The sequence below is a fragment of the Notamacropus eugenii genome, chromosome 4 (genome assembly GCF_028372415.1).
Source record: "Notamacropus eugenii isolate mMacEug1 chromosome 4, mMacEug1.pri_v2, whole genome shotgun sequence".
In the NCBI taxonomy this organism is placed as follows: Eukaryota; Metazoa; Chordata; class Mammalia; order Diprotodontia; family Macropodidae; genus Notamacropus; species Notamacropus eugenii.
This window is the reverse complement of record NC_092875.1, coordinates 471,423,006-471,450,504: the sequence shown is the minus strand read 5'-3', so window position 1 is coordinate 471,450,504 and position 27,499 is coordinate 471,423,006. Positions and strand designations below refer to the sequence as shown.

At 36.9% G+C, this 27,499-nt stretch overlaps 1 protein-coding gene across 2 annotated transcripts in view; it reads left to right on the top strand.

Annotated features, from left to right (window-relative positions):
* TBCA (tubulin folding cofactor A) overlaps nt 1-20,364 on the top strand; it is a 99,639-nt gene extending 79,275 nt beyond the window's left edge. For both annotated transcript variants that reach the window (XM_072606399.1, XM_072606400.1), the window contains 3 exons: nt 11,274-11,379; nt 17,383-17,469; nt 20,100-20,364. In XM_072606399.1, the coding sequence (XP_072462500.1) occupies nt 11,274-11,379; nt 17,383-17,469; nt 20,100-20,180 (274 nt within the window). In that variant the 3' untranslated portion in view covers nt 20,181-20,364. The remainder of the gene's footprint in view (nt 1-11,273; nt 11,380-17,382; nt 17,470-20,099) is intronic.
* Nucleotides 20,365-27,499: the final 7,135 nt, after the last annotated feature.

The window sequence follows — 27,499 nt, the reverse complement described above, 5'->3', positions numbered from 1 at the left end:
ATAGGAGAGTTCATCCCATTCATATTCACAGTTATGATTACTGTGTCTTTCCCTCCATCCTCTTTCCCCTCATTTATGCTTTTAGTTCTCTCTCATTCCTTCCCCTCCACAATAGTTTTAAATTTTTACCACCAGACTTCCCTCCTTTATTTCAGCCCCCCTCCCTTTTACTCCCCTTTTCCTGTACTACTTCTTCCCGCCCTTTTAGCCTCCCCTCCCTTTTCTTTCCCCCTTCCCCTCCTACTGCCTGTAGAGCTAGGCAGATTTCTATACTTGTTTGTTGTTCCCTCCTTGAGCCTCATTAGATGAGAGTAAATCTCAGTGCTCATCTCCCTCCCCTCTTTCCCTGTAATGTAATGTTTTTTGCCTCTTCCTGTGATGTAATTTACCTTTTTCTGCCTCCTTTTCACATCTCCCATTATAATCCCTTCGCAACCTTAAATCCCATTTTTATCATCACATCATTTAATTTATAGCCCCTCCCTCTATCTATGTATATCCTTTTTAAATATCACAATAAATATACAAGTATTTGTATAGTTGTCAAGATTAACAAATAAATCTTTCCTTATATGGATGTAAACAGTTTGCCTGCATTGAATAACAAGTTTTTTTTTCCCCTGTTTACTTTTTTATGCCTCTCTTGAGACTTATCTTTGAAGATCACATTTTCTATTGAGCTCTGGCTTTTTCTTCAGGAAGGTCTGGAAATTTCTTATTTCATTGAATGTCCATCTCTTTGCCTGAAATATTATGCTCAGTTTTGCTGGGTAATTGATCCTTGGTTGTAGTCCCAGCTCCCTTGTGTTACAAAATATCATATTCCAATCCCTCTGATCTTTTCGTGCAGAAGCTGCGAGGTCCTCTGTGAGCCTGACTGTAGTTTCTTGATATTTGAATTGTTTCTTTCTGGCTGCTTGCAATATTTTCTTCTTCACTTGATAGTTCTGGAATTTGGCAGTGATATTCCTTGGTATTTTCAGTTTGGGATCCCTTTCAGGAGGTGAACGGTGGATCCTTTCCTTGACTATTTTGTTCTCTGAATCTAGGACCTCTGGGCAGTTTTCCTTGATGATTTTGTGGAAGATATTTTCCAGGCTCTTTTTTTCCATCATTGTTTTCTGGTAGACCAGTAATTCTTAGATTTTTCTCTCGTGGATCTATTTTCCAGGTCAGTTGTTTTTCCAATGAGATATTTTACATTTTCTTCTATGTTTTCATTCTTTAGATTCTGTTTGACTGATTCTTGATGTCTCATAGGGTCATTAGCTTCTAGTTGCCCAATTCTAATTTTAATAGATTGTTTTCTTCAGTTAACTTTTGCATCTCCTTTTCCATTTGCCCAATTGTTCCTTTTAAGGAGTTATTTTCTCCAGTTAGGTTTTGCACGTCCTTTTCCATTTTTCTAATTTTCCCAGTTAGGTCTTGTGCTTTGTTTTTCCTTTATTCAGTTTTCCTTTTAAATTCTTCCATGATTTCTTTTTTCATATTTTTAAAATTATTGGCCAGTTTTTCTTCTACTTCTCTAATTTGGCTTTTGAAATCCTTGCTGAGCTCTTCCAGTTCATATTCCCTTCTGATGTTTCAGATGAGAGTGCAGTGTCAATGCTGACCTCTTTGATATTCGTGTTTTGGTCCTTGCTTCCATAGAAAGATTCTGTGATCTTTTCTTTTCTGTTTTGCTTCTTGCTCATGATGATCACCCTTTTCCCAGCTTTTAAAGTGGATCTCTACTTCTAGGGCACAGGGAGCTCTGTCCTGTGGTTCTTTTGCTTAGAACTTGAGGCTTTGTGTATTATGGCCTCTGGTTCTTTCAGCTAGAAGGTAAAATGCTGCAGCTTACCTGGTGCTGAGCTGGTTGATGTGCCAAAGGAGAGGATAGGTGAGTTCTTTCTGAATTTCCTCAGAGTTACCCTGGAAGTTGCTGCATTAAGTGTGGGGGAGGGGTGGTCTGACCACAGGAAGTCTCCTCTCCTGAGCTTGAGCATAAGCAAGCTCAGCAGTTGGTGAACCCCGTCTGTGCTAGTGTCTTCCCAATTCCCCTGCCTGTGCTGAGGCACACCTGGGCTCCTGGTGTTGGCGATTACAAGCTCTAACCCGCTGGGGTTGAGGATCTTCTCCTGGTTCACTGAGGTGTGGCTGTTTGGGACAGCTCCGGTCCTGTACTGATCTCCTTCAGCCATAGCAAGAGGGTACCCCCTTTGTCATTTTCCTGTCCTCATGGGTTAAAAGACTGTTTATCCCTTCAGCTGATCCCACTGTTCCAGGATTTTTCCTGGGGAAGTTTTCTCTGAGTTTTTCAAGTTCAGCAAGGGAGGAAGATAGCATTTACAAATCACTCTGCCATCTTGGCTCCTGGAAGTTCAAGTAGGTGACTTATAGACATTTAATCTGCCAGCTGATAGTCTCAGGAGTGGCTGCTGCAGTTACCTGGGGATCTGCGGTTCTCCCTCGCTTAGTTCTGCTGGACTCCCATCCTGGGCTGATATGTTTGAAAATCCTCAGTGCTGCTCCTGCTTCAGACCACCTGGGGCTTCCTGCTCGGCTTTGCTATGATGGGGTCTGTGCTGATCTGACCAGTGCACTGTGTGCTCCTCCAGCCCCGTGAAACAGATTCTTCCTTTTGACCTTCCAGGCTTTCCTGGGCTGGAAATCTGCCACACTCTGTCTCGTATTCGATTCTGCCACTCTAAAATTTGTTCAGATTCTCTTTTAAGTGGTATCTGAAGGAGTTTGTCTTAGAGTTTAGGTGAATATTTGCTCTCACTCCACCATCTTGGCTCTACCCTCATATTCCATTTTAAAAGAACCTATTTAGATACTTTCCTTGGTGCCCTTTCCATTTCCGATTATCTATTCAGTTTTGTTTTGTTTTTTCCCCCTCAGCAATGCTTGGGAATTCTCTAGTTCAGTAAAGATACATTTTCTTCCTTGTAGAATTTTACTTAGTTTTTCCAGATAACTTGTCCTTAATTGTAAGATTTTTATCTCTTGCCTTTTGGAATATTATGTTACAAGCTCTTCTCTCCTTTTGAGTTATAGAGACTAAGTCTTGTGTAATGTTTGTTCTGGCCCCATTATACTTGAATTCTTGGGTTCCTCCTTTAAAGGACTCTAGAACTGCTAACTCTAGGATCTGTCTAGGGACTCCCTTTTGCCACAAGTCCTAACTACAGGCTCTGCCTTGCATCCTTTCTACCAGCTGCTGTGCTCAGGGCCTACTCCCATACTGGTCTCCTGACACAGACCAAGGCTGCTTCAACTGGACTTTGCCTCTGAGTTCCAGCTACTAGTGCAGTCTAGATTTCCACCCCACCACCACCCTTTTCCCAAGGCTGCTTTCTTTCCGGACTTCTGTAGCTATAGGTCTCTAGCATTGCCAGTGATGTGGGCTGCTGCTAGGAACAGTACTGACTAATTCCTCCCAGAGCCTCCTGGGGGTGCCTGTACTGTTTTCTGCATACCCCACTTGGTTTATTCCAGGATCTTCTCAGAACTCCTGGAATAAATCTTTGGATTCCTGAGCTAAATGAGGAGTCTGTAAGCAATCAGAGTGGTTTTCCCCCCAATTATTATTAATTTTTAACTTTTTTTAAAAATTAGGATTTCAGATTCTTTGCTCCCTCCAGTTTCCAGGGTCTTCTCAGAACTCCTGGAATAAATCTTTGGATTCCTGAGCTAAATGAGGGAGTCTGTAAGCAATCAGAGTGGTTTTCCCCCCAATTATTATTAATTTTTAACTTTTTTTAAAAATTAGGATTTCAGATTCTTTGCTCCCTCCAGTTTCTCTTCCTCATCTTGAGAAGACAAGCAATATGATCAGTTACACCTGAAATGTATTTCCATATCAGCCATGTTGCAAAAATTTAAAAAGGGCAAGAAAAATAGAGTGAAAAAATTATACTTCAGTTTGTATTCAGTTTGCATCAGTTTTGTCTCTGGGGGTGATAGCATTTTGGATCATGAGTCCTTTCGAATTATCTTAGATCATTGTATTGGTCAGTGGCTAAGTCTTTTATAGTTGGTCAGCATATTACATATTACAGCATATGACTCTTATTATATGCAATATTCTCCTGGTTCTGCTCACTTCACTTTGCATCAGTTCATGTTAATCTTTCCAGGTTTTTTCTTAAACCATCCCCTTAGTAATATAGCACAGTAGTGTTCCATTACAATCATATTTGCCACTTGCTCAGCCATTCCCTGTTTGGTGGGCATCCCTTCAATTTTCAATTATTTGCCACAATAACTATTATAAATATTTTGTACATATAGGGTCTTTTCCTTTGATATGTTTAGGCTGCTTACCTAATAGTGCTATTTCTGCATCAGAGAGTATGCATGGTTTTATAGCCCTTTGAGCAGTCAGTGTCCTTTTCTTTTTCTGTCATGTTAGCCAATCATAGGGTGTGAAGTGGTATCACAGAGTTGTTTTAATTTGCATTTCCCTCATCAATAGTGATTTAGAGCATTTTTTTCATATGACTATAGTTTTAATTTCTTCTGAAAACTTACTGTTCATATCCATTGGTCATTTATCAATTGGGCAGTGGTTCTTAGTTTTAGAAGTTTGACTCAGTTGCCTGTATATTTGAGAAATGAGGCCTTAATCAGAGAAACCTGACTGTAAAAATGTTTTCCCTGCAGTTTTTTCTTTTATTCTATGTTTGGCCATCTTGGTTTTGTTTGCATAAAATGTTTTTAATTTCACGTAATCAGAATTATCCATTTTACTTCCTTTGATCCCCTGTCTCCTGTCTGGTCATAAATTCTTTCCCTTATCCATAGATCTAAGAGGTAATTTTTTCCATGCTTCCATAATTTGCTTGTGCTTTATGTCTACACCATGTATCCACTTTGACCTTGTCTTGGTATATGTATATATATAATGCTTGTTTCTGCCAACAACGCTTTCTAGTTTTCCTAGCAATTTTTGTCAGATACGCTCCCAAAACTTGGATCTTTGGTTTTATCTAGCACTGGGTTACTGTGATCATTTATTGCTTTGCATTACTTGCCTAATCTATTTCACTGATCCAAAGAATGGAATATTCTTAGATCCCATTGTGATATTCTCGGGGGTATGGCCTCCTCTGTGTCTAAGCATGCCACTGTCTTCTCACAATAAGAAGAGAAGTAGGCAGTTTAATTTTTAATAGGATCATAGATGCAGTTCTTTCAGAAGGGTCTTCTGAGATGCTACCTAGTCCCACATTCCCCCCACCCCCCACACCCACCCACACAGTTTTACAGATGAAGAAACCGAAACCTTGTGAGGTTGTAACTTGACCACAGTGAAGGCCGTAGAGCTTGTATTGAACCTCAGGTCTGACTTCAGATACTATATTCTTTAGACTCTTCTCTGCTGCTTTCCAGAAAAAGATGGGGAAGTTGATCAAAGTCAGATGAACAGTGTTATTAAGCATCTGCCACGCTGGAGACATGAAGACAGATAAAAAACAAAAACAGAGGTTGACAGCAAAGATGGTGAAAATCTATTAAGAACCTTAAGTTTTAAAGTCATTATTTAAAGATCTTAAATTGTACTATAATTCACTTATCTTAATGTCCCATACCAAAAGCCTCATAATAGCATGAAGGTGGTGATCCTTTGTATTTAAAGATTATGCTAATCAAACTCAATTTCCTTCCAATCTGGAAAGACCCTAAGTCTTTCATCTTTCATCCAAGGAAATCAAGGACCAGGTTTGAAGGGAGTTCTTCATGAGGTTAGCCACCCGTTGGTGATATTTTTAGCTAGAGCAGCAATTCATGAAGACAATCTACTAAGGAATGAAAGGAGATGCGGTCAGGGTCCCTGGAGGCTGCACCCACAGCAATGGATCTTTGAAATATAAGAAACTCTTAAAAAGCATCTACATGTACAAAATGGCACAGTAGATACAGCTGTGGGGTAGGAGCCAAAGTCTGTGCAGATGTGACCCGTTACTTCATTAGTGTGTGACCTGGGAAAGTCACTTCAACTCCTTGCCTCAGTTTCTTTACCATGACGATAACAGCAGCATTTGCCTCACAGGGTTGTTGCAAGAACCAGATGAGATATCCATAAAGCATTTAGCACAGTGTGCTAGCACAGTGTTATGTAGTACGTACTAGGCACTATATAAATGCTTATTTCATTCCCTCCCCTTTCCCTCAAAGAAAGAAAATGTTTGCTTGCTCTAATCGTAACCAGACCATCAAAATCTACGGAATTCTGGTTTGACTAGTGATTTATGAATGAATTTAATAATGAATTGAACTTTGACTATAGCCTCTTAATTCCAGTTTCTCATTTTAGAACTTGTATGTGTATTATATACAAATATAGGTACTTTGGATATTTGTGAGTATGATATTTTAAAACATTTCTCTGCTTTTTCACCATCCTGCCTGATTACCATCCTCAGTGGGTCTCTTAGCTCTGGGAATCCAGACCTTCATACCACTTTCCTAGCTTTCTTCTCATCGTGCCACCTGGCTTGTATTCCCCACCCACCCAACCTCACCCAGATTCTAGAGGGGCTGTATATACCCATTGATACAGCAATACCACTATTAGGTCTGTATCCCAAAGAGATAATAAAAAAAGGGGAAAGGATCCACATATACAAAAAAATATTTTAGCAGCTCTTTTTATTGTGGCAGAGTTGGAAATTGAGGAGATGTCATTCAATTGGGGAAAGCTGAGCAAGTTGTAGAATGTGGTTGTGAAGGAACACTGTTGTGCTATTAGAATTGACTAAGGAGATGGTTTCAGAAAAACCTGGAAAGACTTATATGCAAAATGAAGTGAGCAGAACCAGAAGATGATTGTACGCAGTAACAGCGACATTGTAATGTTGATTCAGTGGGAAAGACTTAACTACACTGATCAATATTGTTCTGAAGGATTCATGGTAAAAAATGCTGTCTACCTCCAGAGAGAGATCTGGAGAACTCTGAATGAAAATTGAAGTATAATTTTCTCACTTTTTTGTTTCTTTCTTTTTTCAAGCATGGCTAATATGGAAATATATTTTGCATTGTTTCACATGTATAATTGATAATCACATAGCTTACCTTCTCAGTGGATGGGAGAAGGGCTGGAGATCACAGAGGCATCCAGGGGAACAGTGGATAAGGTGCTGGAGAGGAGAATTCAAATTTGTTTTTTAAAAGGCTAAAAATAAATAAATAATGGATTTTACGAGAAAACAAAGCCAACAACAAATAATAAATTCCGCCTTTCTCTTTCACTGAGGAAAGAGTACTATTTACTGAACTTCTTAGCGTAATTTGCCAGATTTCAAAGCTTTATTATTTTGGTTGTTTCTCTTTCCCATCAATTCTACAACCTACTGTTGATGTTGCCTGAAAATTGAATCACTACGAGACAGACCCTTTTTATCCTCAATATTAATTGCAGTAATAGCATTAGGTAGTGAAAATGATTATTATTTTTGTTATTCTTTTACTTTTGTGAATGCTTAAAAATTCGTTAATATGTGCCTTTGGCATATTCTAGAGAAAAAGAATTTGCCGATCTTGGAGTCAGGAACCACTAGTTCAGATCTCATTTTAGATTACTTATTAACTGTGACCATACAAAAGACACTTATGTCTCCTAAAGCCTCAGATTCCTTTGTTTTAAAATAGAAGTAATATAGCACTTGTCTCACAGTATTTGTTGTGAGGAAAGCATTGTTCAAACTTTAAATATCTCTCCCCTCCCCTCCCCTCTGCTCCCCTCCCTTCCCCTTCTCTTCCTCTTCCCCTTTTCTTCTTCCCCCCTTCTCTTCCTCCCCCTCCCTCCCTCCCTCCCTCCCTCCATCTATCCCTTCACTCGGTGCTCTACTCTGACAGGTCAGCTTTTGCTTTGCCTTGCCTGGGTCCCAGCCCTCTGTGCTACTTCACTGATAGTGCTGTACCATGCCACTTCAGTGTGTCCTCCCCCCTTCCAGTTTCCTATTGTGTGTCTGGTTGCTCGTTAGAATGTAAGCACTTTGAAGGCAGGAACTATTTTACTTGATTGTGCTTGTATACTTAAAACTTAGCACACCACTTGACACAGTAAGTGAAAATCTTGTATTTCTTAACTATAGCTGAAAATGAGGGGAGGCTATCAGAGGAAGGACTAGGAGAAAGGAAAAGTAAGAGTGTCAGGGAGAAATTTGACAGTGAGGATAGACATAAAGGAAGGGAGAGAGAAACAATAGTCATTGTGAGTAAAAAGGCACTTTGAGGTCAGAGACGGAGAAGAGGGAAAAGGAAAGCAGAGCTTTATAAGAAAAATTGCTTGTAACATCCATAATACAGATAACTAGAAGAATATTAAAGTATATTATCATCTATAATGACTAAACTTTGCAGAGTTTATTATTTTCAAAATGCCATAGTTTTATTTGGTAAATGTTACTCTCCCTTGAAATTGTAAAGGTTCTATAAAGAATGACCCAAGTTTTAAAAATCTACTTTTGGACCACATAAATACCAGTTAGTTTACTGGTTATATCTTTTCAAGTTTTTTTCCACATTGAAAACATCTTTAATTTCTTTAAGATTAATCTATTTGCAGATGATAGGGCCAAAAAGAAAATCTTCTGTGAGACTGTGTTGCAGTCATAGTGAATTGGCATTGGAATTAAGAAGACCTGGGTACATGTTCCATTTCTAGCTTTGTGACTCTGGGCAAACAGCTCCACAGAAAACTCTCAAAGACTGTAATTTTCAAAACAGTTGTAGATGTAAGTAAGTAAAGGATATTTCCATAGCATTTCCTTGACCAATGATTCACAGGGCTGGACCAGCAGGAAAAGAGAAGGGGGCGAGGGAGAGAAGAATTGAGTTTGAATAAGTCATTTATCCCCTACTGGCCTTACTTTTCTATTCTGTACATTATGGGACTTGGACTGTGGGATCACAGAAGTACTTTTGATTTCGTAGGTTGTATGAAAATCCCATGTGTGGGAAAGCATTCTGGATTTGGAATCAGAGGACTTGAGTTAAAATGCTAGCTCTGCCCACTGTACGTAGCTTTGAGTTAGTGACTTACAGAATTATTCAGACAAAGCTAGAAAGAACCTTAGAGGTCATACAGCCCAACCCTTATTTTATAGTTGAGGAAACATGTTCCTCAAAGGTTAAGTGATTTGCCATAGTTAAATGGCAGACAGGATTCAAATTTAGGTCCAAGAACTCCTTCACCATTCTCCCCAAACTTCATCTGTAAAATGAAGAAACTAGACTAGATGACCTCTAAAGGACCCTTCCAGTCCTAAATTTATAAAACTGTGATCTGCTATGTAAGGGGTTCTTCACTTTTTTGTGTGTGTCATAGACATCTTTAGCTGTCTTTTGGTGAAGCCAGTGGACCCCTTCTCAGAATAACATTTTTAAATACATAAGGAAACTCCTTATACGGAAGCATACTGATCATAATGTTTTAGGAATTAAGTTCATGGATTCCGGATTAAGAATCCCTGCCATGTAATATTTCTAGTCTAGATCTATTTAGGCGTCAATAGTAACGCTTCTGATTTGTGTAGTTTCTTTCAAATCTCTCAAAGTAATATTTGCTATTATACAATCAGACTTCCAGAGGTCTATATTTCAAGTCCTTTAAAAATATTAATAATGTATTCCTTTCAAGTACCATACCGAATTTAGCATTTCCATCTTTGCTTTCTATGGTTGCCCTGCAGTGAACTGTTTTTCACTGGGTATTTTTTGCATACCACCCAAATTGCTTTCTATAGTTGCCCTGCAGTGAACTATTTTTCACTGGGTATTTTTTGCGTACTACCCATTCAATACACTGACCTGGTTAAACTTCAGGGGCTGGAAAGACTAGAGAGCAGATTTGGATCTGGGCCAGGACTATTCCTGGGGTCTGCTCTGGTCCCAGATGGGTCTAACAAGTCTGAAGCATTTCCAAGGTAAAGGGACAGTGCTAGGATATCCTTTGTAATCCACATAAAGTTGCTTTATCGTTAGTATTAATCAACAACAAACTGGAGTAACAAGGTTTTTTTCTTCATTTTCTTTCTTTCTTTTTTAACTGCAGAGGCACATATATAGCTATGGTAAGTTGCCCCTTTTGTTCCCATAAGGAAAATTACTCACTGGGTTCTGTAAGTGACCAGAGTTCAAATCTCACCTCAGACACTTGACACTCACTAGCTGTGTGACCTTGAGCAAGTCACTTAACTCCAGTTGCCTCATCCTGGGTCGTCTCCAGTCATCCTGATGAATATCTGGTCACTGGATTCAGATGGCTCTGGAGGAGAAGTGAGGCTGGTGACCTGCACAGCCCTCCCTCACTCAAAACAAAGTCAAGTGCAAGTCATGTCATTATTTCTCTGATGGCATGGTCTTCTTCGGCAATGAAGGATGAACACACACATCTACAGAGCAGTATCATTTCATTTTTATTAAATTATGTGAAAGAATCAATCTTTTTTGTATTCAACATTTCCTTCCTCTTCCTGTAAACCTCCCCCCCCCCCCAAAAATGCAAAACCATTCTTTTTATCCATGATCTAATATAGAAGTTCTTAACCATGAGGTCCATGCATAGATTTCAGAGGATCTGTAGACTTGTGTCCAACTTTACAAAAAATATACTTGACTTTTTAAGTAGTCCATATATTAAAATGCAGAACATTTAACTGTTGTGACTAATTTCAGTTCATATAATGCATTACCTGTTGCCTTACTGTGGAATAGAGGTAACCCTGGATTCATGAAGACAAATGCTACTGGAGCATAAGCTTTTTTCCCTAGGTGCTATAAAACTAGAACAGTTGTTAATGCAGAGATAGTTAAGGACTGCACACTTATTATCCATGGATTATCCTAGTTAAGATTGAAAAGGTTTATGCTCAACCATGGCCACTTATGAAGACAGTCAGTACTGCCTTCTCCCAGTCCTGTGCTCAGCCTCCATGTCCCTAAACTTCTTCATCTAACTTTGGTAACATCCTTTTTATGTCATAAGGGATTATACCTTGCACAGGTGTATTAAATCACAGTTTTAAAGTAAAATGAGCACAGACTTTTGAGACTTTTTAATTACTTTGTAATCAGTTACACACAATTTAACTAGAAATAACTTCTCTTGATTATAGATACAGCCACAATATACCACTATGCTTCCCACCTTCCCAAATCAGTTTGTATTGTTTGCATTTTAAGAATCTGTGATGTTTTCAAAATTGTTTTTTTCAATCTATGACAGGTTTTCTGTAGGAAAAAGAACATTGATTAAAGAAAATATGATTTATTTGTAGGTTGATCAAAGAAAAATCAATGTATGAAAAAGAAGCAAAACAGCAAGAAGAAAAAGTTGAAAAAATGAAAGCTGAAGATGGTGAAAACTATGCCATTAAGAAACAGGTAAAATTCTATTTTAAATAAATGTAAGGAAACCCTAATTGATTCACATACGTATTTAAATTAATCAGTGTTTTCCCAAACAAAACTGATGTGAAAGACATCACATTAAAGTGTCTTATAACTGTATATTTCTGCAAATAAGATGACTCCATTAGAATTGCAACTGAGATAATTATGAAAATACTTCCTAAACTATCATGGTGTATTTGTTCACTTCCATTCAGCCAATGTTTGTTAATTACCTAAAATGTGTAAGGGATTATGCCAGGGATACAGAAACAAAGGAAGGCACTCCTTACCCTCACGCAGCATTTCCTCTTCTTAGGCGATAGCAATAGAGATAAATAACTAAAGGGAATAGCAGGAGGGAATCAGGGGAATTCTGAGTGGTGAAGTTGAGCAGAGTGCATTCCGAGCCTTCCCTGATAACCTGCAGGCCAGAGATGGAATGTGAAGTTTGAGAACCAGCTAGTAATCCTGCCCAACAGAAACATAGAATGTATAACGGGAAAATAGTACCAGAGAGGTAGGTTGGAATCATAGTATTGGCACTAATTGATTATTAATATTAATATGAAAATACTACTACTAATAATAAATATTAATAATTAATGGCCAGGATATGAGGAGTTGGTATTTTATCGAAAGACAGGAGGGAGCCATTGAAGGCTTTTGAGTGGGAGATAGCATAGGCACACCTGTACCTTGAATATTTTTGTAGTGTGGAAGACAGATTAAAGAGAGAGGAAGCTGGAAACAGAGAGCATTTTGGAAACTATTTCAGTAGTCAGGGTGAGAGGTAATGAATGCTTCTCCTAGGGTGATGACCATGTGAATGGGGAGTGTAGGATGGATGCTAGCAGTATTTTATAGAAGTAAAATTGACAGGACTTGGCAGTTATTGGATAGGATAGAGGGAGGTGGGGAGGCAGCAGGAGATGGAGAAAGAGAACAAAGTTAAGAAAGGTTCAGAGGGGTAGTTGGGGGAAAGTGTCGCAGGATACTCTGCAGGCATTTGATCATTCAGAACTGGAGTTTGAGAGATCAGTATTGGATATATAGCTTTAGGAGTTATCACTGAATGTGAGCCCAGCAAGAGACAGAACCTAGAAGACTCAGGCCAGAGCTGGGGCTTGGCGAGTATGAGAGGCACAAGGAACCATGAGAAGGCCTGGTCAGTTGGGAGAAATATGAGAGAGTGGGCTCATACAGGCCGAGAGAGGGTCTAGGGAAGAGGAAGTTGTTAAAAGTATCAGAAGTAGCAGAGAGGCCAACAAAGGTGAGGAAGGAGAAAAGATGCTCAGTGAAGGAAGGGGTCATTGGCTACATTGAAGAAGCAGCTTCAGTGAAGCCACATGGGCAGGGTTTGGGACCTGGGTGCTTGTTAATGTTCTGGGAGTTTGACAGTGAAGGGAAAGGGGTAGAATATAGCTAGAGGGAGATACAGTCTCAAGAGACTTTTTTTTTTTAATTTTAAAATATTTATTCATTTTGAACTTAAATAAAAAGATCCCCAAAAAGAACGTTTCCATATACACAGCACAACATGAGAGTTTCCAATATAAAGCCATGAATTTATGTTTCAGTTATTTTTTAAAACTATGTAATAAATACTAGACATTATTTTCAAAACTACGTTCCTCTTCTGTGCTTTCTTTTGTTCTCTGCTGTGCACTCCCCACTCTGCCCTAGAGAAGGCTACCGTTAGACACATATGTATGTTTACATCTGTTTATGGCTATAGATAGCATCTTTCCTCATAGGGCCTTCGTGGTTGACTTGAGTATTTATAATACTCAGAATGACTTAGTTGTTCAAAGTTGTTTTCAGGACAAGATTGCTGTTACTCTGTACAGTGTTTTGGTGCTGCCCTCTTCACTCTTCATTATTTTGTGTAAGTTTTTCCATGTTTTTCTAAAATCAACTAGTTCATCATTTCTTGTAGCACAATAATATTCCATTGCAATCATATGCCACAGCTTGTTTTACCGTTCACCAATTGACAGACATCCCCTCAATTTCTAGTTCTTTACCACCACAAAGGGAGCTGCTATCAATATTTTTAATTAATTAATTTTTAATTTTCAATATTGAGTTCCACAAACTTTTGAGTTTTAAGTTTTCTCCACCTCTCTACCCTTCCCCCTCCCCAAGATGTCATGCAGTCTTGATACAGGCTCTTCATATACATTCATATTAAACATATTTTCGTATTAGTCACGTTGTAAAGAAAAGTTAGAATCAATGGGATGAACGACAAGAAAGAAGAAACAAAGCAAAACAAAAAAGAGAGCAAACAATACGCTTTGTTCTCCACTCAGACTGTAGGCCTTTCCCTGCATGTGGCAGCATTTTCCACCATGAGCCTTTTGGAGTTGTCTTAGGACCTTGCTTTCCCGAGAAGAGCTCAGTCTGTCAAAGTCCTCTCACAACGTAGCTGTAACTATGGACAATCTTCTGGTTCTGCTCACCTAGTTCAGCTTCCATTCAGTTCGATTTCCAGGTTTTGCTGAAGGGGCCTGGTCATCGTTTCTTACAGCACAATAGTATTCCATTGTGTTTATATACCACAAATTGCTCAGCTCCTCCACAGCTAATGGACATCCCCTCAGTTTCCAGTTCTTGGCCACCACAAAAAAGCTGCTGTAAATATTTTTGTATATGTGAGTTCTTTTCCCATTTTTATGCTCTCTTTGGGATACAGCCCTAAATGGCATAGATCAAAGGCTGTGCACATTTTTATAGCCCTTTGGACATAGTTCCAAATTGCTCTCCAAAATGGTTGGTTCACGGATCCATCAACAATGCATTAGTGTTCCAATTTTCCTACATCTTTTCCAGCATTCATAGTTTTCCTGTTTTGTCATGTTAGCCAACCTGATAGATGGGGTGTGGTACCTCAGAGTTGTTTTGATTTGTATTTCTCTCATCAATAATGACTTAGAGCATTTTTTTCATATGACTGTAGATAGCTTTAATTTCTTTGTCTGAAAACTTCCTGTTCATATCCTTTGGCCATTTATCAATTGGGGTATAAACATTTTAGAATATATAAGTTATTTTCCTTTTTCCCCAATCACCTTGGGATGTAATAGTGGTATTACTGGGTCAAAGGTTGTATAGTTTTATAACTCTTGGGGCATAATCCCAGAGAGTTTTCCAAAATGATTGGATCAGTTCAGTTCCCACCAGTAGTGAATTAGCATCCCAATTTTTCTACATCCTTTCCAGCATTTGTTGCTTTCCCCTTCTATTATTTTAGCCAATCTGATAGATCTAAAAAGTGTTCTGTAATTATGTTCATGTAGTTCCTGGTTTGGTTTTGGTAGGTATACTCTCAGGTATTCTATATTCTCTGTAGTTATTTTAAATTGAGTGTCTCTAACTCTCCTTGTGGGGTTTTGTTAATGATCTATAGAAGTGCTGATGATTTATGTGAGTTTATTCTGTATGCTGCTACTTTGCTAAAAATTAGTGGTTTCACTAGTTTTTTAGTAGAATCTTTAGAATTTTCCAAGTATATCATCATATCTCATCTGCAGAAAGAGATAGTTTTGTTAACTCCTTGCCCATTCTGATCCTTTCAGTTTCTTTTTCTTTTCCTGTTGCTGTTGCTAGCATTTTTAATACAATATTGAATAATATTGGTGACAATGAGCAAAGAAAAGCTTTTTTCTAAGGATATGGGAAAGCTGATACTTTTTTCATAACCAGAGCTGATGGTGGTAGAGTGGCAAAGGGGAGAAACGAACAAAAGGACGAGCTAGTGGAGGAGATGATGTCAAAGGACAAGTCGAGGGAGTGACTGCAGCCAAAGGAAATGGAAGGGAGAAGAGGTTTAAGATATAAAGTAGAGAAAATAAAGGAAATCCCAGCAGTAAATATAGGTGATTACTATGTTGATGGAAATATCCCTACATACACCTTCAAGGAATATTGTTTTGTTAATAATTCATAGAAATGCTAGTTTCCTTCATTTTTGTAGCTTCATTTTAAAGAGTTTTAGCATTGTGAAGTTCCACCACCCTACTAGGCAAGTAACATTAATTATCTGAGCTACTTCGGAAATCCTCCTTGCTTAGAATGTGTCAAGATAACTGATGTTAGGTCTCTCCTCAATCCTGCTTTGGTAACAGTTGTTTTGGACTACCTAACCCCTTCACTGGTTAGAAAATAAACTGAAGAATGCTGCCTTCCTGATCCCTCCTCTGATTAGTAATGGGGGCAGAATCACAGTCTTACGTTTTGACAGTCTTATTCATTTACATTTTCCATTGCTATACAGATGAATGAATTGTAAATTCATTAGTCTGATTTGCAGGAAAAAGTAACAAAAGAAACTACTAAACAAGGAAAGATTTGTAATGTTTTAAAAATCTTTTGTTCTTAGCAAAAAGGGAGCTGGAACTATGTAAAAAGCAAGCATATTTTGAAATGCAGTGTAATTGAAATCCTTCCGTATTTGCCTTTTGGTTCTAAGTTCTTTTTTCCTAAGAAAATAAGGGTCATTTATTTCTTAAATCAGTTCAAACCACAAGAGAAATAGAAATGTAAACTTGTTAAAAGTACACGTTTCAGGGGCAGCTAGGTGGTGCAGTGAAAGGAGCCAGGAGGACCTGAGTTCAAATCCAGCCTCAGAAACTTGACACTTACTAGCCGTGTGTCCTTGGGCAAGTCACTTAACCTCAGTTGCCTTGGCTCCCCACTCCCCAAAGTTCAGGTTTCACACCCATTTGAGAAAAGGTCCTTGCTTGTTTTAAAACATTCTTGTTAAGCTGCTTTTGCAGCAGTTCCTAGCACACAGCACAACAGGGCTTTGCTCATAGTAGGACCACAATATTGGTTCCTTTTCATTTAACTTAAGGAAAAAACTCCTACATAAAGAATGTTGTGCCATTTTAAGAAAAGCATACTCTTAATGTGAAAATCGGTTCAATATGAGTGTATATGTAGAGTCTATATTACTGGCCGTCTTGGAAGGGGAGGTGGGGAGAGATAGGGATAAAATTTGGAACTCAAAATCTTATGCAAATGAATGCTGCAAACTAAAAATAAATAAAATTTTTAAAAAGTTCAGTCTTGTAATCATGTGTCTGACCCATTTATCAATTGGGTTTCACACTCATAGATTTGATTTTTTTTTTCTTCTACTATGACTTGCTTCATTGTACTATACTTCATACAGCCAGTTTTGAACAATGGATTTTGATTCCAGAAAAAATATGCCCCAGAATCAGTATTCTTGTGTTTAATTCTGTAGTGTTTTCAGTTGGAATGGCCAAGTGTTCAGGTTCAGAGGGGTGCCAGGTTGGTAATTTGACTCAAACTGCATGGTGAGAATAATCTCTTTCCTAAAATGAAGCACAAGGATAAGTAATAACTTTTTATGCATGATAAGCATCAAAAATATGAACCTGCTGGTCTTGGCTTTTCATTTTTCTTTACCTTTGTCTTTCAGGGAGAACCTCCTGCCGTGTGCACACGATGTGATCAATAACTCAATAACTTTTTTCATGCAGTAATTATCTCTATGTGGTATTATCTGAACACTGTTTTTCTTTATTACTCAAAAGATGCAGGAGATATTTATATAACCAGCTGATCCCATTTTGGATGAAGGTGCTTTGTGACAGCAGGAGAAATAGTTTCTTTTAAATAGCCTTTTTAAACTAACATGCTTTGGAAAGCTTTTACTTGTTAATTTTCACTTAACATGGAAAAAGATGAATACAAAGATACTTCATTTATTTAACTCAATTTTTAAAATTTTATGGTAAGCTTTAAAATAATGTCAATCATGTTTTTCTAACGCCATTTTGACAAATATAGGTATTTTAAGCAATTCCTTGTTGAAGAAGTAGAATATTATTTGTTGAATATTCAAATTAGAAAAGCTCTAACAATTTTTAATTTCTCTAAAATATCTGTTTACTTAAGGTTTTGAATATAGTATATTCTGAGATACCTCATTTTTAAAAACATTTAACATTATTATATTTATAGACAGAAATTTTGCAAGAATCTCGAATGATGATTCCAGATTGTCAACGTAGATTGGAAGCTGCACGTTCTGATCTTCTACAGTTGTTGGTATGTAAAACAGGGCATATTGTAGCTTATAGTTTAGGCCTTTTTCAACCAAATACGCTGAAGACTCAAATCTTAATTCGTTACAAAAGATCTGTTGAAAATTTTCAATTCAGTTGCATTATGACATTATTACAGGGCAAAAAAATTGTATTATAGATCCTGGTCTTAGTTATCAACTGTAGTGATGTTTTCAAACATGTTTGTCCCTTTTGTACAAACTTAACATTAAATATAAGTGAATTTGAATTGATAGCTGTCAGAGGATGCAACTGTGCCACCTTTTTTAAAGATTGATTTCTTTTAGCAACTCTTTGAATTACTTGGTTACATTCACTTCCTGCTTAAGTATTTTATTCTACACATAAAGGATAAATATGGACTTTTCATCTGAAGTACCCAAATGTTTCTCATTAATATGGAACTTGTAAAAAAGAATCCAGATTTTTTCAGACCCAAATACTCATATCAGTCTAAGATCTAATACTAAATAGATATTGCCTCTGCCTCCCCCCCCCCCCCCCCTCCACTCAGTAGTGTTTGGATCTAGATTAAAAGCATTTTTACTATACATGCAAGTATTAAGACCTCCTGATTCAGAGGGGAAGCTGTTCTATAAATTACGAAGTTTGAGGAATAGGGACAAACAGTTTTTACTTTCTTCTTTTCCAGTTTTCTATACACAGGAAATTTCAAGCATTGCTCAGATATTCACAAAGGACCAAAGATGTGCACCATTAATTAAGTAGTAAATGCTCTGATGAATTCTAGTCTCTCTTCTGCTAATCCCAGTTTTGTATTGGCTTTTCTTTTTTAAATCCAGGTATATGATTAATTCCACATAGGAAACTCCGTTGGGCACGCTCCTGCCAAAGTAGATCAGTAATTGTTTTGCAACTTAAAATCTTCAAGAATTAGCTGAACCACAGAGAAATTAAAGTGATTTGTCCTGGTTCACATAACTAGTATGGCAAAAATGGAACTTGAATTCAGGTCTCCAGCTCCACCCATTACGCCACATTATCTTTTATTTGTTTCTTTACCTAATTACTAGCCACACAGTTGTCTTCCTGAAATGTTATTTTCCTACATAATTTTTTTTCAAAAGTAAAAAGTTATCTAAGCCATATTACTAATTTTTTTCATGAGATATTTTAAGATTATTAAAAATATATGTATATATGTGTATATATATATATGGTATATATTCTTGTATGGTGGCTACAGACTTTATTTGCCTTGAATATACATATTGCACTGATCCTAGGTCTATATTTGATAAAGTTTTCAAATTTTACTGTATTATTTGACAATTTTCCCCCAACTCTATAGCATTTATTCACTTATATAAACCTTTCAAGAATCTTTAAAACTATTGTAAAGGGGAAAGACCTGAATTATTGGCAGTCAGACAGGAAGAGGCTGTTTAGAAGCAGGGGCATAAAAGTGGAGTACCCGCCCTGTTAAAGTACTGTTTTGGATAGCAGCACACTCATTAACTCCCTCATTGCGAGAATAGTAGCCTAAGAGGGCGATTCTGTAAAACCACTTACAAATGTTGTCTTAGGATCGTACGTTATACATGATGTCCAGAACATCAGTATCCTCAAAGAAGATAAAAAGAATAAAGACCTGGTGTAAGCTAATAGAGAAGTTTAGGAAACAGTTAAAGTTAGTCCTTCTTCAGTATGTTACCTGTACATTTTTTAGTACATGAAAACTTAGAGCAAATTTATTTTCACTCTGTTTCTCTTCCCTCTAGTAATTCACTATTATAATCTTCAACATATTTGTAATTGGCCACACATTTGTTTCTTTGTCTATATTTAAGTTTTTAAAAAAACCAAAATGCCTATAATTTACACAAATGTAGCAGGCTATCCTGATTTGTCACCTGTTATCATGCCGTGTAACTGGTAAGCATCCTTTGAAAGATAGTATCAGGGAAAAAAATGCATAAAAAAATCCAGAGAAATAGGAAGATTGACTTTCCTAAGTAACAATTTAACCAGAAGAGTGCATTCTTTTCCAGTACCAGTTCAGTAACTGATTTATTTTTCTGTGGCATAAAGACATGAGTATTTTGTCGTAAATATTAAACATTTATACCGGGTCTGTAAATGTTTCTGAATGTTCAAAAAATTTGGCCAGACGATAAAAGTAATACTACTTTAAACTCAAATAATAGACAAGTAATTAAAATAGTAATTTACCTTTTATATCATATAAAATATAATTTATATTAAAATGATTGAATTTTTAAAATGTTTTTGTGAAAGTTTATTTAAATAGTTACTGCCTTACTTAATTCCTGATGGTGTCATAATTATCATTATAGTAAGGATATGCTATACAAATATTCATTAGAATGATTTATTCATACAGTAATATCCAACTACAAAAAGTGTCATCTCCTCTATCCTGAAAGGAACATGATTGAATTGATCCATATCTAGAGATATAACATGATACCTGGTAGTCAAGTCCCTCTGATTTATAAGATTTTCATGGTTGTTATCAATGCTAGAATTGTAACAAATAACTTTGTGTCAGATGACTCATAGTAGGCATTTAATAAATACTTTTTGAATTTAATTGAATTGGAAAGAACTTTTTTTATTATTTTATTTTAGGAAAATGAAAAAGACTTGGAAGAATCTGAAGAATATAAAGAAGCACGTTCAGTTCTGGATTCAGTGAAGTTAGAGGCTTAAAATATTTCTCAATACTGAATGATTTTTTTTCATTAAACATGGGGTCCATTCCACATTTTATTATGATTAGCCACTGCTTTGTGTGTTCAAGTGGTGTGAGAATGTGATTCATTTTTCTTTATGTAGTTGCATCTCTTTACTTTTTCTTAACTTAAAAATGTACCAAATAAATGGGTTAGTCTGATACAGATGCTTATTATTTTGTGTTTTACAGAAGAGTTTTATTTGACTAATAGTCTGTCTTGAAGAACCATATTTTTACCTAAAAAGTAAGATGAGTAAGATTGCATTTGAATTTTTACTTTGATATGTTGGTTTCAAATCATGATTCTGGTAAGCATGATTTGGCTTAGAAATTTTTTTTCTTATATGGAAAATCAAACTTTGACCATTTTGGGTTATATATTCCAAATAAGGTATATATGTAGCATTGGGGAGGGAAAAGAAAAATAGTTCTTGGGGATAATACTGTGTATATTTTCCCTTCACAATGAAGACCCAATATTATTGCCATTAACTGGAATTAAGTAAATGGATATGAAACCATTATAAGTGATTAATAAAGTCTTTTTTCAAAGAAAGACAAAAGTATATAATAAGTATATAGCAAAAAGACAAAAGTATATAAGTCACCACAGAGAACTCTTCTTAAAAAATCTTTTGTGATTTGATTAGATAAATGCTAAAGTCTACTCTTGATTATCTGTTCTCATCTAGGGAAGAATGTATCTGTTTTGGCATAAAGATATTTATCTGTTCAACTATGAGGTTATGTGGGCTACTTTTGCAAAGTCCATATGATTGATGCTATTTATAAGATGCATTTTAAAAAGTTTGTTTAGTTTTCATGTAGTCCTGGAAAATGCATGCTACGCTAGCATCACCAAACTTCATAGGAAGAATGTATTAGTCTTAACAAGTAACACCAATACCAGCAGAGCTGAAATTTAGAAAATTATTAGCAAAAAAACTCTGGAAAATGTTTTTTGCTTTGATTATATGATAGATAATAATAAGATGGAAGTCATTAATTGTATCCTAAATAGGGCGGGCATATAGTGACTTGTCTAATCTTGAAAACTGTAAATAAGTACAAGCTAGTAAGCAATGAAAATTATAGCATCCAAGGACGTGCCATGTGCATGTGCACATATCTGTGTATTTATTTTAATGTCTGAAAAAACTTAACAGTAGACAGTAGTGTTCTGCTGCATACTATGTGCCATTTTCAAAAGCTACTATATAGTACCATGAAGATGGCGGCGGTGGAAAGGGTAGGCGAAATAACAAAATAAATCTTCTCATACAGCAGATGTTTCCATCAAAGACTCACCTCTAAGATAAAAAGTAAACAAAGTATTTTTCATCCTTTTTTAAAAAATCTTTTTAAAAAGATTCATTTTTTTAAAAGATAGGTTAAAAAGTTTATAAACTAATAAACATGACTATAGTTTGACATTCCTGACTGTAGGAATTGAATTTGTATAATTGGAAAATAAAAGATTTTAGAGCGCATTATAGTTGTTTTCAGGTATAGATAACTAGCAAGTTAGATAAATGTATATAATCAGGAGAAACATAAATGCCCCTTCACACAGTAACCAACTTATGAATAACATGTTTTAAATAAAATCTGCCTTAGTAAATGTTGTTTCAGACTTTTTAAGGATCTTTTCAATCTCCCTACTGTTTTCAAGTTTTGACATAAAATATTCTTTGTAATGACCATCTTATTCATTCATACTTGAAGCCTAGTAAACTTGAAATCCAAACTCAGAAAATTTCTGAAACAACTTATAAAATCGATAGTTTATGAGGAAATCAGTGATCCCTGGGAGTCAGCATAAATCCTCCTACACTAACATTTAATTTTTTAAACAGAGTTCCTAGAAGAATGATCATGGAAATACCATGGACATCATATATATGGATTTCAGCCTGGTATCTGACAGTTTCTCATTATAGCCTTAAGGGTAAATTGAAGAAATGTAGATTAGCTTACAAAATATATTGAGTCTGTTGGATCCAAATAATTTTCATTAATGTATTAGTTTCTACTTGAGGGTCTTCACTGGTGTGTTAATGCAGGACTATCCTTTGCCCTGGCTTGTTAAATATGTTTATCGATGACCAGGAAAAAGATATATAAGTTGTAGAAATTTGCCACAAAAAAAAAAAAACAGAACAAAAACCCAGCTAAGAGAAAAAGCTCAAACATTAGATGAGACTGTTACAATGAAAAAGATCTTGGCAGGCTAAAATGGGGCAGTACTGACAGAATGATTTTTAATTAAAACGAATGTAAAGTTTTATTGAAAAACTCAACACAAGTGATGGATAGAGGATGATGCTGAGATGAGGCAAGGCGGGAATTAGTAGCAAGAGAAAAAGAAAGTAAATTTCTACTGAAGACCTTCCATATAACAGCTGAGAGTTTTTACTCCAGCTTTGGTGGGAATTTACCTGATTTGGCTGATTCCAAATCTGAGAATTAGCCATAAGAACTTAGATTCAAAAACTGCAGGATGGAGAGAGAGAGGCCCAGCCGGCTGTGAGAGCGACAGTGTTGACATAGACTCTGGCACTTGCCTGTATGACCTTTGGACAAGTCATCTAGCTTCTCTACAAAGACCACAATCGCAGTAAATATTGAGAGCAAAAAAATGTCACAGTAAACACACACTATACTGTCTTTTTGCCTGTATTGAGTGACGAGTATGTGTGCCCAACATGTGGATCAATTTGACTCTTATAGGAGAAGTAAAAGAGTATGTGAGGGTCACTTTTCTTTTATGAATTATCATAGAGAATGAAGTGATTCAAAGAAATAACCAAGAATAAAAAATTTTGAAGAAGCAGGAAGAAACCCGTGCCAGTAGGGTGGAAATCGGAAAAATGTGACAGAAAGAAAGGAAAAAGAAGTGTTGTAGCTACATAATACTGGATTCATTAGTGTAATAGATAACTTGACCCAAGCATCTTTTTTGCAGCATCACCTCCACTCAGACACCTTCAGTGAAGAAAAAAGGTGCTGTGACCTGAAGCAGCCCTTTCCTGTCTTTGACAGCTAAGAACAAACCTAATCTTCATTGGGTGTCAGCTCTTCATGTGTTTGAAGAGAATTATCATATAGACCTGAAGATTTCTCCAAACCAAATATATCTGTTTCCTTTAACTCTTCATATAGCATTTCCTTTGAAGTCTTCTGAATCTCAGTGCCCTCTACTCAGTGAACTGTACCTTATCTATGTCCTTCTTAAGAGCATGGCTCCAAGAACTGGGCATGTTACTCCAGATATAGTCTGAACAAGGCATAGTAATACAATAGGAACTATCACCTCTCTTAATAAACATTTTTTTAAGTGTCTCCTATGTGTCAGACATTGGGCTAGTTGCTAGGAATACCAAAAAAATGAAACAGTCCCTACCCTCAAGGTGCATATATTTTATCAGGACCACCTGATTTATCAGGCCACACCATGACCATGTTTTTTTTGGAGTTGATGTTTTAGCAAGTGTAGAGCTTAGAGCTTTACATTTATCCACATTAAAGTGAATATAACAAGATTTTACCTATTGTTTCCGCCTTCCTAAGATATTTTGAATTTTGTGTGACATCATCTGGTTATCCATCCCAGCTTGTTATCTGCCAGTTCCCAGGATCTTCAGTTCTCAACTACAACCAAAGATGTTTGTACTCTTTGATCTCATCATCACCCACAAGTTCTGTGTTCATAGTCCATAACTGGAATTCTTTCCTGTCAGTCACTGCCTTTACTTCATCTTTCCATCCTAACTGCAACTGTTAGTCACTTCACTTTAACCTGTTTACACATGCCATCACCTCTACAGTGTCCTCATTTTTTATCCCTCAGAATCTTGATTCTAATTTTAACCAGTTCAAATTCATCCAAACAGCAACTCTTGATTGTTTCTACGATCTGCCTTCTTTATTCCTACTTGTTTGCTTCTTAACACCATTCGAGCCTCATTCAAATCCTTTCAAGCTAGGATCTCGATATGTACACCACAGTTATCTTACCATCTGCGTGGTACCTCTTTGCTTTCTATGTCTGAAGCAGCATCCTCTGGCCTGGACTCATTACCAGCCCCGAGGAGAGTTAATATACTTGTCTTTGAAACTTAAGCTTTCTTGATTGAAGAGTGAGGGAATGCAAGCTCAGCTAGTCTACTGTATCTAACTTGCCTCAGACAAGACCATGATCATATCCCATCCAGCCAGCTATGCCAGCCTCCTTGCCATCTGCCCTACCAATAGAGGACTGATAAAAGACTAACAAAAGAGAAAAACTGAGCAAACAATCCAACACAGTAAGCAAGTTTTTGAAAAGAAACTTAAAAGAAATAACTTCAAAGGAAGGCAAAAGTGTTACAAGAGATTATATGAGGGCCCCCAGAAGTGACAGCAGAACAACCTCAAGAAGCTTCAGAATACATGAGCAGTAAAGTAATTATTAAATATTTAAAAGAAATGAGAGTTGAAATTAGAGCTTGCAGAGTGTGAATCAATATGACTAATGAGAGTTTTTTTTACAGCAAATGGTAGATTCTCTTAAGAAGATGACAACTGGAAAACAAAAATAGAGAAGTAGAAAGAAATACAGTTGAATGAAATTTAAAAAAAAAATTGGACAAATACATGAAAACTCTTCAAGAAAAGAATGCTGAAGAGGATATGAAAAAAATCTAGAAATTAAAAATCTGCCCCCAAAAATATGATGAAAACTCCCAGATGTCATGTTGTAAGAAGTCACATAAGAAAATTAAAAAACATTGGAACCAGACAAAGTAAGAACGTAGCAGTCCAATCAGAAAATTCAAATTTAATTTATCAAGAAATATAGTCTAACTTCATAACTGTACAACTTCACATAAGTGTTGCAGGCAGAAAACATCACTACCACCAAAACCTTATATAAGCTAAGGAAAATCAATCAGAATGAAACTGCACAAAATCAAAGGAGGATCTAGAATGTATTAAAGAAACAGATTTACATCCTAAGTTAACAGCCTGCAACACTATAGTGATTGAAAAACAGTTGGACTTTGGGCAAAGCTGTAAGTAGGATATCAAACATGCAGATTTACCTAACAGAAGAAAGGCAAATTAGATAATGAAAAACTAAATAATGATCTTAATGCTTTCATGCCACTAGGGGTAGACTCTGGATTTTTAAAGCAGAAACAGAAACAGAACCACTCCCCATAGATTGCTGCATAGAAACAGGACTGAACCACACATTCCTTTGAACACTAAGAATCAGTGAGTGGTGGAGCTCACTCATCACCTGGGCACAAGTATGGAAGTGAGCTGTTCAGGAGGCCTCAGACCAACATGAACTCCATCATCTCATCAGTCTGTCAGGCAAAACAAATTCCTGGTTGAAGATACCACAAAGTAGAAAAGCCAGGCTTTAAGCAAGAGTACTGGACTTAATATCAGCCATTTCATCAGATTGAAAATAGCATCCTGATTATAGAAGGATTGAGGCCAAAAAAACCCTATTCAGCCCCTGTATTAGGACCAAAGGGGACTGATGGGAGTGCAAAATCACAAACCAGAACATCAGACACAATGAAGAAATACAATGGATTAAGAGAAAGGCAATCAGTAAACAAGCATCTATTAAGAGCTAACTATGTGTCAGACACACTACTAAGCCGTGTTGATACAAAGAAAAAGCAAAAATTATTTCTCTCTTCTCCCACTTGGGCTTCAATTCTAACGGGAAGGGAGGATACAACCATTTCTATACATACATGCAAGATATATACCAGATTCATACAGAGTAGATGGAAGATAGCCTTAGAGGAGAAGGCATTATTAGCTGAGGGGACCAATAAAGGCCTTCTGGTTTTTTGTTGAAGATGGTACTTTAGCTGAGACTTTACTTAGAAGCAGAGGTGAAGGAAAGTGCTTCAGATTAGTTCTGGGGAGTGGGGGAATAAAACTAGTGCAGAGACTGAGATGGAGATCCAGTGTTTGAGAAGTAGTAATTAGGCTGTAGAATGTATTGAGGGGAGTCGTGTATAAGAAAAATGAAAAGGTAGAAAGGATCCAATTTGTGAAGAGCTCAGAGTCCCTTACAGAAGAGTTAACATTTGATCTAAGAGGTGATAGGGAGCCACTGAAGTTTCCTGAGTAGAGGGATGACATGATCAAAACTATTCAGAAAAATCAAAAACTGAAGAATGAGAGGGAAGAGAGTTGAGGCAAGAAGACCAATTAAAAGCATGGTGTTAAATTCAAATAGCAATGGGGGCACTAAACCATACTTGAGGATCCCTAGAGGCCCTATATTGACTTAGAAGATGACATCAACATTATCCGTATTCCGGATTTTATTAAATATTTTCCAGTTGCATTTTAATCTGGCTCTGGGCTCCTAAAGGTGTAGTGGACCTGGCCTGCTGGCCATGTGTTTTGACATCTCTGAATTAGAGGAAGATTGCAACAGCACAAGAGAGAGCTAGCAGAGTCTGCACTAGTATAGCTATATTGGGGGTAGCTTTATGAATAGTGCTGAGAGGACATACATGAAAGATACTGATTTAGCAACAAGGCATCTGCCATGAGGCAAATTCCAGGATAATTCCTACCTCCTATCCAGGCTTCTGGAGTCCCCTCATACCACAGCAGTGTCCAGCCTGCCTTGATGTAAGGTCACAGGCTATGCTACTTTCTGCCTTGTGGATAAGTTTGCCCAAGTGTCACCCCCTCAGCCACAACATTAATAAATCATATTCTGATATGCTATGAGGCAGTATCTCAGGGCACTCTACCTCTCTTGCCTCTTGATGGAGTTCCAAGACTCCTTATAACGTGCTTTTTTTCTGCCATGAATTTGGTTTCTTCAGGCTTTAAAGGATACAGAAACATCAGCCTCCCACAAAGAGGATTTTAAAGGATGACTGTGTACATTTTAATTACCTCCTTATATCAGCAGATCTCTCCCCGTTCACAAGAGTATCATAGCCAAAATCCAGAGCTTTTAATTCAAAGGGAAAAAAAATCACAAAGAGTTCTTGTACCAAGGAGTGGCATTCAGGATCATCCAACACTTGGTGGCAGTTGCATAAAATGAAAGAAAATCTTGAAATACAATCATCGAAAAGTCCAAAGAAAGGCTTGCAATTAATAATAATTTGCCCTGAAACGATTTGTTTTTATCTCCTGAGTATAAACTTATGAGGATTGGAGGAGGAGGAGGTGGAATTGACCTTTAGTAGAATAGAGAGCTTTCAGACATTCTTGATGTAAAGATCTGAGCTAATTAGAACCTTTGAAATTCAAATTG